This window comes from Hipposideros armiger, unplaced genomic scaffold (assembly GCF_001890085.2).
Source record: "Hipposideros armiger isolate ML-2016 unplaced genomic scaffold, ASM189008v1 scaffold_131, whole genome shotgun sequence".
NCBI classification, from domain to species: domain Eukaryota; kingdom Metazoa; phylum Chordata; class Mammalia; order Chiroptera; family Hipposideridae; genus Hipposideros; species Hipposideros armiger.
This window is the reverse complement of record NW_017731481.1, coordinates 2,028,743-2,040,754: the sequence shown is the minus strand read 5'-3', so window position 1 is coordinate 2,040,754 and position 12,012 is coordinate 2,028,743. Positions and strand designations below refer to the sequence as shown.

The 12,012-nt window shown below is 43.7% G+C and overlaps 2 protein-coding genes across 4 annotated transcripts in view; both read left to right on the top strand.

The window, feature by feature from the left end:
• The window catches only part of SLC20A2 (solute carrier family 20 member 2), a 97,598-nt gene extending 91,812 nt beyond the window's left edge, over nt 1–5,786 (top strand). For all 3 annotated transcript variants that reach the window (XM_019649248.1, XM_019649247.1, XM_019649246.1), the window contains exon 11: nt 4,272–5,786. In XM_019649248.1, the coding sequence (XP_019504793.1) occupies nt 4,272–4,436 (165 nt within the window). In that variant the 3' untranslated portion in view covers nt 4,437–5,786. The remainder of the gene's footprint in view (nt 1–4,271) is intronic.
• Nucleotides 5,787–9,061: 3,275 nt separating this feature from the next.
• Nucleotides 9,062–11,047, top strand: LOC109386266 (double homeobox protein A-like). Its single transcript, XM_019649242.1, has 2 exons — nt 9,062–9,163; nt 9,572–11,047. The coding sequence occupies exons 1-2, from the start codon at nt 9,062–9,064 to the stop codon at nt 10,217–10,219; spliced, it is 750 nt and encodes a 249-aa protein (XP_019504787.1). The 3' UTR covers nt 10,220–11,047.
• The last annotated feature ends 965 nt before the right edge of the window (nt 11,048–12,012 follow it).

Below are 12,012 nucleotides of genomic sequence, written 5' to 3'. Positions count from 1 at the left end.
TTTGTCCATATCATTCAAGAAAAACTCATGTGTCCCTGCTGTGTGTGAGGTACTGTCCTAGGCACCAGGGGGTACCGCAGTGACCAAGACAGGGCAACCACCTACATTTACACGCACAATTCTAAAACTCCAACCGATGTGTTTATAGACACATCACTAAATGAGAATGGCTTAGTGCTTCAGATATTAAGGCCAGGCAGCGTTTATGAGAGTATTTTCAGTGGGCCAGCTGACCAAGCTAGAGCTCTACAGCGTGGAGAATCAACCTCACTGGAAAAAGGGTTTTTTGGTTTTCTTTTTTGCTACAGAATGTAGAAAAACTTCAATTTCCACAAATTTTCATTATAAAAATTTCATTGTAAAAATTTACTTCCACTTACTGAGTGTGTACAGAGGGCCAGGCACTGCGTTTAGGGCATCATACCTACGCCATACGTCATTTTAGTAACTCCATAATGTTTGTGCTGTTATTCCCAATTTACAGATGAGAAAACTGAGGCTTCCAGAGTTAGGTCATTTTCCCAAGATCATACATTCATCATGTGATAGCACCAGGATTCAGACCTTCACCTCATGCTCTGTACCTCCTAGTTGTAGTCATAACAATCATAATTATGGTAACCGGCCCCAGCTAAGTTGTGTAGAGCAAGTGCTGTCTGCTGGGCACTGTTTTAAATGCACTGTGAATATCAACTTGTTTAATCCTCCCAAGAACCATTTGAGGTGAGTGCTAATGTCACCCCCGTTTTACCAATGAGGAAACTGAAGCATAGAAAGGCTGGGTAACTTGCCCAAGATCACACAACTAGCGAGGGGCCAAACCAAGTGCCAGCACACTGTGGCCCAGAGCCCGGCCCCCCAGCACGCTGGCCACGGCCTCACAAGTACAAAGAAGAAGTGCAGTGTGCTCCTGCCGCTCCTACTGTGCATTTACTGTTATTTTTCTAATTTCATTTCTTTAAAAATTACAAAAGCACATGCCCTCTGAAACATTTCAAACAGTACAATACTATATGGGATGAAAAGATCATCTCCCCGCTCACGCCACCTCAGCTTGAACTCACTGTGACGTGTGGGAGCCTAGAGGAAACGTGTGCTACTAAATATACTCCTTCCCGGAGAAATAGGCTTTGAACAGTTCTGCAGTGGTAACCAGTCTTTGGGGCTTGCTTTGAAATAAATGTTATGCTGTCTTTTTCATGATTAACCCTGCATGTGAGCAAGCCTAGTGAAAGCAAACTCTTTCACACCAGCTGAAAGAGATCTTTGGAAAAAACAACACAAGTTTGGTTTTTCTAGATTATTGTTACTTAACGAACTACATTGGCAATCTAACCTATACCAATGTGTAAAGTGGCATAACTGTAACACTAAACTCTATAATACAACTTATAGAAATAGATGAAAAGTATAAAATGCCTATAAAAACTACCCTCTTATATTTTTATCTTTAAATGTCATTTCCCCCAGAGTTTAGATTTATATTATAATAAGGAGGTGGTATTAAGGGATTGATATGCAGTTTGTACAGGACCTTAGTTGAATATATGTATATGTTATCACTGCCCTAAAACCTCTATACAAATTATGTGATAGGTTTTGTTTCCTTAGAGCTGTTGATTAGTGTCAGGATAGCTTGTTGGCATTTAAAACCAGTCTCCTTAACACGGGACCCCAGTGGGTGTCATTTGTCAAACAGACTTGAGACAGAGCCCAACTTGGATTCCAGTCAGCTTGTCCAATGTCATGGACTTCCAGGCAAAGCCCAGAACTGGTCATAGCAGCTCAATGTCAGAATCGTGGCTCTCCAGACCTTTCCATGGGCAAACAGAGCAAGTGACGCTCATTGAAGTCCGGATAATGGGAGTGCTAGGAACAGTTCACTGTCGCCATCATCCCATAACCCTTGCTCTCTTATACCACATTTCTTCTGCGTACAACAGTCCCAAGTGGCAAGTGTGGGGTGAAATTTGAGAGATGGGGATGGCGTGAATGAGGCCCTATGTGAGCAAAGCCACAAATATGGACAATTCAAAGGGCGTTAATGTCTACATACAATCGTAACAATCCCATTAGATTTTCAGGAATAATTATACCCTGTATTTGATTTTTCTAGCTCTCTGCTTCCTCTCACATTTACTTGTCAGGTTTCTTGCTTAGAACCACCTCCATTAGAAGGTGGGCAAAAGTTGGGAAGAACAATTCTTCTCACCTGAAAAGCAAAAAGTAACATTCCATCTGACGCATGGGAAATCACCATTTTGCAACTATTGCAATAAAGATTGGATTGTTAAATCTTTAGCAGAAGGGGTGGGGTAGGTTGCTGAGGAGCAGGCTATTTTAATCATATAAAAACGTTCCTTCATAGATTGTGGCAAAATGTTAAATATTGGTGAATTTGGGTAAAGGGCATATGGAAGTTCTTGCATCTTTTCTCTCAGTTCTGGATTATTTCAGGGTGTTTTTTAAATGCCATCTCTAATTTATAATCCATTTCAGGGAATATTTTTAAAGCCTAAATACAAGCTATGTGAGTGAATTTGTTAATCATGAAACTGTTTCTAATAAGGAAAAATTGGAAACAAATTGGAAATGGTTAAATAAATTAAGGTACATCCATCCACCTAAAGCATGTACCATTTTACATGATAATCATAAAGGCTGTGAGCACTATGGAAAGATGCTTATAATATAATGTTAATTTTTTTTTTTTTTAGCTGAGCCATCCTGCCACCTGTTGGCACCTCAGCGGCAACTCAGCTCGGGCCGGGACTTGAACCCCTAGTTGCTCAGAGCTCGCACTCGAGTGAGCTCTTAACCAACTGAGCCACTCGGCCAGCCCTAATGTTAACTTTTTTTAACAAAGGAATTAGTAGAGTACCTTATTATTTACAAATAAAGGTATATTTATTAAAATACTAAAAAGGAATAAATAAATAGTTGGGTTCTGGGTGATTGTCCATCCCTATTACATAAACTTGCTATAATATTATTACCTTTATGCTTTTCAAAAACTGTTCAAAGAAGGTAAGAGAGCATAGATAAAACTGAAATTTGAGCGTGCTCTCCGTGAAATAACCCAGCACAGCTGAAAGTTCACTGAAGGGGACATGCTCTGGGGAGACAATGAGTAACAGGAAGAATTTAATCTCAGAAGCTAGTGTTGGGGACTTGATGGCATGGGTTGACCAAATGTCAGATTAACCGCCTTTAAATATGCTGCTGTTTTTGGTGTTCCCGTTTGCTTCCATAAGCAATTTAAAGTGTTGGGTTTTATTTTTTTGTGGTTATACCCTAGTTGCTATTTGAACCTCAGTCGCCAATGCTGATTCTGAAGTATTTGAGAGTCAGGAGAGACAAAGCTAGTTTTGTGGGGCTCTTCAAGAGCCATAAGTGGCCCTGGTGCCCTGTGGAACTCTGAGCTTCCCGAGGGCCTGCACCAGGTGTCAGATGGATGGGCACTGTACTTCCTTATGATTTCTAGCTTAAAGTGTCTGTTTTCCTTTTTAAACTTTCAACAAACCATAAAATGAACTGCAAGTGTTTAGAAAAATGGTTGAATTAGTGTTACTATTCTGTATCTCTGTCATTTGTGAGGTATGAGTGACAGTTTTGATCCAATAACATTTATGCTCCAGTTTATATTTTTAATTAGCTAAAGTACAAGGACTGTAAGGTAGTTTGAGATGATGGTGAAAACCAGTTTGTGGTCCAGGGGCCTGAGTTCTAGTCCTCAATCTGCCGTGATTTACAGTGTCTCCTCTCCTCAGTATCCCTGAGCCTTGCAGGGCTCTGCTCTGTCCTCTGGAAAATCAGCCACCTGGTCTCATATTCTCAAAGGTCTTCTCCAGCTCCAACATTTTATGATGCTGACATTCTAAAAGGATACATTATTGCTATTTCACTATGGCAGTTTCACATACTGTCATAAGCAATATCCTACATGGGGAATATTTAAACCAGGGGCATTCACAGTTTATAAGGTGCAGAGAGAACAGACAACAGTTAATTGGCTAAACTTCCACTCAAATAGAGCAGAATATAGGTGGAAAAGTGCACCAGATCTGTATACTGAATAGAATAGTCCTAAAACAACTATATCTAAAATCTATAAACGATTGTAAAAGCTTCTAGTAAGTTTAGGAGAAAGAATTGGTAATTTTATAATGTAGTCTGAGATTAGACACTCTACATCAGTTCAATGTCGATTTTGTGTCTCACCTTTAAATTTGCAGGCCTCTTTTTACTTTAAAATGTCTGTGCTCCTGCAGGTGGGCTCCGTGGTGGCCGTGGGCTGGATCCGCTCCCGGAAGGCCGTGGACTGGCGCCTCTTCCGCAACATCTTTGTGGCCTGGTTTGTGACTGTCCCCGTGGCGGGGCTGTTCAGTGCTGCTGTCATGGCTCTCCTCATGTATGGGATCCTTCCATATGTGTGACATGTCATCTTCCCACCAGTAAACAAGGGATAGTCTGGTGTGGGGATGTGTGGGAGGCATGTGCCCACATTTCATACACATGCACTTGTCCTGCCCGTGCCCGGGCTGTCTTCCCACCAGCTTCTCCATGCCCGTTCAGACGGTTCCAAACCACACTGTCCACCTAGGCGGTAGTCATCCTCCAGAGCTAACTTAACTACTGTACATAATAATGTGCATTCATCTGGTGTCGTGGTGATATAACGTGGTGCAGTTACTTATATATTAAATATATATTGTATACATAGAATAGGTAGCATATTTCAAACATACTCAGATTGGGAGTGGAGATAAGTGTCTAGAATTCAATATTCAACAAATCTTTGTACATAATGATTTCAGCAGCAAATTTTAAGAACCTTTTAAAAGGAGTGTAGATTGGAAGATATTTTTCCCATTTAATTTACTGTAAGATAGGTGAGATGCAGGATGGATGATACAAATTTGGGAAGGTGTACGTGTGTCCGAGTGCTAGTGAAGAATACTGGAACAGTTCACAAGTGCTTTCACTGAAGAATTTGTTCATATACTGTAATATATCATAATTGCTTCTGTAAATACTCAAAACTGTAATTTTTTAATGGTGTGCTTCCCTTATACTTTTTGATCAGAGAATTTTGGAAAGTACCAAAGAAGCAGGGGAATAGTTTGCCAGTATTATATTTTCATATTGTTTGTCTCCCCTCCTCATTAATCCTATCTTTCACCTGGGAGGTTTGTTCCAAGACCACTGTGTGCTGAGCTGCCCCTGAGAAGTGCGTGTGGTGAGGCACCAACCCCTCATCGCGTGTGTGTTCCATGTCCCACTCCGGGCTCCCCGCCCCATCCACCCCTACCCCTACCCCCACCCCTGCCTCCGGACATTGGTCAACCCCGCAGTGGCCCTTCATTGTCAGTGTAGAGAATGTATAGATGTTAAGGACACATGATCAAGCACTACATACCAAGTCCAGTTTATATTTTCACTCCTATTCTCCCCTGCAGCTGGAAGAAAGGAATTCTTGTCTCAAACACTGAGGCAAGTGCTTTGACATTCTAGAAATTCAGGAGCGGGGAGGTTGAAATACCAGACAATACACTGGATTTGAGGATTTCCTTGAGGCCTTTACTAAGCTGAACATCTTGATGCTCTACTGTAGTCCCATTGGATTCTTGTTTTGATAGCGGGAAGAAGTATGACTAATGTTAGAGCCTGAAACTATGGAAATGCTGCTAAAATTTTTATATTGACAGACATTTTCTCGGTACTTCATTGTGATTTTTCATTAATCAACCATATTAAATTTATAATAAAAAATACCCTGAAAAGTTTGCCTCTTAAGTCTTTTTCTAAATACCTATATAATGTTTTTTGTTCAGAGTTTCTACAAATATAAGAGCTATATAATTTGGTTACTTCTATTTTTCAAATACCCTTTTCCCCCTTATTTTACTACTATGACATGTTTGTGTAGCAAATACACATGAGCAAAAAAAAGAATGACCCACAGCTCAGCATCCAGAAATCCCCAGTGCTAACTTACACACATTGATCCTTCAGGAATGAACTGTCTCTGATGAACAAGGGTTTGTCCCTGAATAGGAATGCCGTTAAAGGGAGTATCTCACCTCTGCCCAGCCTCTCCCACGTCACTCTGAAGTTGGTCAGACGTCAGGGCTAGGGACCTAGCAGGAAAATGAACAGCCTTTCTTCTTGGCTTAAGCAGCCAAAAACAAAACAGAAACACAACCAACTTAGAGCTTCAGATGCAAAGTCCTTCAGCCTCTACAGCAAGAGTCACAAGCTCTAGCTCCTTCCAGAGCCAGGATGATAAGACATGAGGAACACCGGCCAGGGGTAAAAAGTTCGTCTCCACAGAGAAATTTGCCCTTTCCAATATTTAAAATGGCATTTTATGGCCTTTCATTTTGCTTCTGATAAAACCATAGATTCAATAAGTTCAATTTCATTCTACATTTATTTATAAGAAAAATAACAGCCTGACAGAGTGCCAGTTTTGCAAGCTGTGTCCTGGGAGAAGACCTGCCATCTCAGCCCCGGCACAGCCCCAGCACCCAGCGTGGCAGAGGCAGAGGCCCAGGAAGCAAAGTGGGACAAAGGTCACACCCACACTGCGCCTTTGAATGACTAAGCACCAACCATGTCACCAGCAACATGCAGAGAGGCCTTGTCCACTGCACCCCTCCCCAGCCTCTGTTATCAGATGCTCTGCCTTCCCCTCCCCATCATGGCAGGTAGGTGAGTTTAGGCAGAGGATAGGTCAGCTCCAAGGGGGAGAGGACACTAGTAGGGGGCTCCCCTGCCCAGGCCACCTGGGAATCTCCTCTGAGTTAATCAGCCTCTTCCTCTAAAAATGCAAACACTCCTGGACAAGGTTAACTCCTGGGTCCCTGGCATCTTACTGTGCTTTTGTCACCAGAGATCACCCTGCTGTGCGCCAGAGCTGTCTGGAGCCCACAGGAGCGCCCTGGAGACAGCTGCCTTCCCCAGGCGGGCTCCTCTCACAGCGGCGACATCTGCACGGAGCACAGGCTGTCAGAGGGCGCTTAAGCTCCAGAGACCCAAGTTCTTTTACTTCATTTTATACCTTTCCAAAAGGACTGACCTTTAGAGCAAATATGTAAAAATATCCATTTTCAACAAGATAGTTTTTTAAATAAGTCCTCCCATCTCCTCAGAATAAGCTGTAGAACAAAAAAAAATTTTGTTTTCAATTTTTGTTTGAGCCAAACTGATGACATATGCCAGGGAGCAAGATCTTAAATGCTCCCCAGAATAAAAATTAAAAACCACTCCATCGTTCAGCAAATGGTGACATGTAAAGCTCTGTGGCATCGATGAGCTTACTCATTTACACAGCGAGGCAGGAGAATGGGCACTTCAGGGAGATGAAGCAATGTGTTTTGTCAAGTCCTCAAAATGAGGTATCTCTGAGGCTCATCTGAGGAGACCAGGTTTGCCCATTGCCTTCAAGTGCTCCTGACAGGGTGATGCCTGGAGTCTGCTGGAACTGGCCTGATTTCAGCCACTTAACCCTATTAGCTCCAGTTCTTTGCATGAGGATAGTGAGGCCATATCGGGGCTGTAAGGAATGCTGGGGGACAGTGTACTGAAAGGGACCATCCCAGGCCTGGTCCAGAAGAGCGTTCCACAAACAAGTATGGTTTCCTTGTGGGTGGGTTGTTACTTCTGACCTTTTTATGGATGGTCCTCCTCTGGAGGACTGCCTGAAGGAGAGCATTAAATTAGATGAACAAAAACAAACAAGTTAGATGAATGAGACCAAACAGCTAGGAACTAAAAAGAAAGTGGAAAATGGGTTCTCTGCATGTTTGGTGGGGTGAAAAAAAAGGGGTGTGTGTGTTGGTGAGACCTGTAGAATATGGTTAAATTACCATAAAGGGGAAATGTAGCCCTATTCTTAGATTGTCAGCCCATATTAAAAATATTAAGTATTGTTCTAGCACATCATCATTTATTACTGAAACGACAATAAACCCTGAAGCATATTCTGAAAAAAGAAAAAAAGTCACCTCCACTCCATCATCTCACTACCATCTTTTGAAACACCTGGAGCTGGCCAGGCGCTGGGGAACTAAGGCACAGAATGAGGAAAAGTTTAGGCAGCCAAACGTAACGGCAGCTGTCAGGCTGTGTCCACATTGTGGTCTCTAGAAAAAGGGGGGCTGAGCTGTATGTAGGCCTGGGAGGAAGACTCAGAGAAGGAACAGATAGGTGAGTAAGAACTTGGAAAGAAAGCTTAGGAAGAAAGGATGAGGTTTATTCTGTCTTTATAAAGGAAACATGAGGAATGAAATCTGATTTTAAGTAAGGGGTTTCAGACACAAGGGTGATCAACTGTTCTCCATTTCCACTGGCTAGACCAAAACCTTCAACAGGGCAAAAGGGATTTGGGCCAGAGTGGGGTGGAGAATTTCCTTGCCTTTCCCCAAGGCTTAACGTTTAGAGAGTAAATCAAACCCTACATGTAGATATTCGAAACCATGAGTAGGTAAGTGTTGGGAAGGGAAGTGAGGAGGATAAAAGGAAGGATAAACTGACCTCAAAGGCAGAAGGGAGACCCAACAGCTGGACCATCATGATCTGCCACTGGCAGCGACAACAGCAGCACCCAGTGGGGTCAAGTGTAATTGCAATTATGACCATCTTTCCAGAACACTTTTAAATTGCAGTAGTCACCTCACAGAATGTTAATTACACCATAATTCAGAGGGTTGCTAGAAATGTCAGGAATTATCTGTGCTTCTTAGATGGCCATAGAAAACTAGAGTACTTGCCCAAAGAGAACTCAGTCTGTATGCAGAAATCCCCATGACTTGGAAGCCAAACCGTGCCATCCTGTTTGATGGCTGGCCCATTTTCATTCATTCAGCAAACTTCCACTGGGTGCCTATCATTGGAAGGCCACTGGAGGTAGGAAGACCAAAAGGCCTCTAGGAATTCATAGGCAGAGGCCCAGGAAGCAAAGTGGGACAAAGGTGAATAAACAAAATTGCAATACAGTGTGGTTGCTGCTACCATGAAGGTATTTCCACAAAGTGGGGGGAGCCCTAGGGGAGGGCCGATGAGTGGCTTCGGGAGGTCATCAGGGAAGCTTTCACAGAAGAGGCAGAAATCTGGCAAGTGCAAAGTAGACAGAGAGAGCATGGGTTTAGATTGGGAAATGGTGAGTCTTAGGTGCCTGCAGAATATCCAAGAAGAGGCCTGCCATACTGACAGGCAGCTGGCAGTAAAGCTTTGGAGGTCAGGAGAGTCTTCTGAGATGGAGTAGCTTTGGGAGTAGTTAGCTTTTTGGAGGTAGCTGTCCAGGAAGACAACGGTAGTGGTGTTCAAAGGCTGAGCAGAATGGGTATATGAGAATCACCAGGAAGATGTGTTGAAGCACATACGCCGCTCACCCCTCCCTTAAGATCTGGATGTATTTCCTAGGTGACAAGCCGTATCTCTGGGAGGAGGCAGAGATTGGCTATGGCTTAAAAGCACACATACTGGTAGCCTGGTTGAAGGCTTCAGGATTCTATTCCAACATGGCCCAGTAGAACTCTCCAAACAAGACCACAACAAGGAATCATAGACGAAGCCCACTAAATCCACAGACCAGTTGAAAATCCTCATCAAAGCATTCAATCCAAAACCTTACCCAAGTTCTCGGACCAAACAAAAGCTTGCTTTAGAAATCAACACTGAAGAGCCTAGAATCCAGATTTGGTTTCAGAATCGAAGAGCTAGGCACCAAGTTCAGACAAGGTCAGAACTTGAGAAGGACTTAGAAGCAAGCCAAGCCCAGGATCACCCTGAAGAGAAGACTCATAGTAGAGAAAATAGATGCTGTCGTACTCGCTACACTTCCTCCTGCTTACCCTCATCACAGCCACCTACCAACATCCCCCATCCTGTAATTGATTCCACAGAGCAACTCGCTGTGGAAATCGGGGTTTCAAGGTCAAGAGTCCAAATTTGGTTTAAAAGTCAAGATCTAGATTCCATGTCCAGAGAAAAAAGACAACTTGATGAGCCCTTAGAACAGAAACAAGACCAGGAACGAGATCTCTGTGATGAGGGAGTTCATGGTACAGAAACTACACCAAATGGCACGAACCTCACTAACAACTGTCTTACTTCTCTGAAACCAGAACAGGATGGACCAAGAAATAAATTCAGTGTATCTGATGGCATCAGCCTGGGCTCCAAATCGCTCATCCCAGGAACATACCCTTCTTAACATATCTCCAGCTTCTCCAGAAGTTGAGCCTTCTAGAGATGGTAAACAACTTCAGGAGGCAGATACAAGGCACCACACGCTGCCTTACCGGGGGAGCCTGGCTCCACAGTTCAGCAGCTGTCAAGGAAAATGAAACTAAACTTATTCATAAAAAAAAACAAAAACCAAAAAAAACCCACACATACTATGGAAGCTGTGCCCCATACTCTGGTCTCTCTCCCTTTCAGTCCCTCCACCAGAGGAAAGGAGTGCATCCGATTGGTACGTTTAGGGAAAAGGAAATGGGCACGGAGGAGTCAGTTCCTCCTGTCTTCCTCTTGATAGACTGACCTCAGAGCACAAGATTTCCCCTCTCCTCCACACCACCCAAGCTGGGCAGGAGGGGAGGCCTGCCGTGGCCCATCAATGCTGTCACTTACCCCGAGCAATAGTACAAGGGGCCGTCAATGGTAAAAATGAAGAAGCCTTTGGCCCCTAACCACTGACACCTTGTCCTAAGTGGCAATTTGTTTAAAATCTGAGTGAGGAAGAATGGTGCTATTATCAGACCACCTTTATTCTGAGAAGGTCTCTAAGGACAGGCTGGTGCAATTTGAAAAAGCTCCTTACAAAAAATCACCAGGGTGTAGAGTTAGAGAAGGTTGAGGATAGAACCTGAGTGTCAACATTTAAGTGGAAGGCAAAAGAAAAAGGGGACTTGTTTCTAAAGGGAAAGAAGCAGAAGGAACTAAATCAGAGGAAATAAAGCAAGTGTAGTCCGAGGCTCTAGCCTCAAAGGGAAGGAGAGCCTTCGTGTGCAGAACACAGCAATCGTGTGTGTGTGTGTGTGTGTGTGTGTGTGTGTGTGTGTGTGTGTGCTGCAGGGTGGCCCAGAAATAGCTTCGGCTCCTGCTGTCCAAGGTTCTGGAACCTGAGGCTTGGCCAAGCTGGCAGAGCTCCAAAGGACAGACATTTAATAACTTAATAAAACGTTGGGACATTTATTGTCCCCGTCCCTTGAGCAGTGGGGCTCAGAGTGTAACGACGGATTAGCAATACATCGTGACATCCTCCTGGTCTCTTGCAGTAATTCATAAAGTATGACGTGTGAACTTTAATCTGTTATTACAAAATTTAATAAAAACCTCATCCTATTAGTTACTTATCTATCACAAGCGACACCAGTGCTCTGAACAATCTACGTGGGTAACTTTTCTAAGGGTGGTGGGCAGGAACCACTGGTGTCCTCGCCTTGGCCAATGACGGAACTCGCTGCCTCCTTGGACTAGTGGGCACATCATCTGCGGAGCCACAAACACTCCACCAATTATATGTGCTGCCTACTGTGCTGCTGCAGGGGCACACTGCCTTTTTCAAACAATAATACTAATTAGAAGAGTTTTCCCTAATGACAGAAATAAGAAATTCACTTTAGAAAACCAGAAAAATATAGTTAAGTATAAAATAAATAAAAATTACTGAGCTGGCCGAGTGGCGCATTGGTTAAGAGCTGGCTTGGGACACCAGAGGGCCCTGGTTCAGATCCCACACATAAGGGCCAGTGACACTGCCCTCTACAGCTAAGATGCTGAACAACAGTTTGACCTGGCGCTGGGCTGCCGTGAGTTGCCGGCAATGGCGTAGGCTGCAGTGGGGCTGTAGTAGGCTGCCATGGGCTACCATGTGTAGCCAGCAGCTGCTGTGAGCGGCCGTCCAGAAGCTGGTGACTGATCTGCCTCGCCCGGGAAGAGTGCAATGATGGTGCCAACTTGGGCCAGTGAAGCAACGTCCTCCACAACTAGACTGAAGAACAA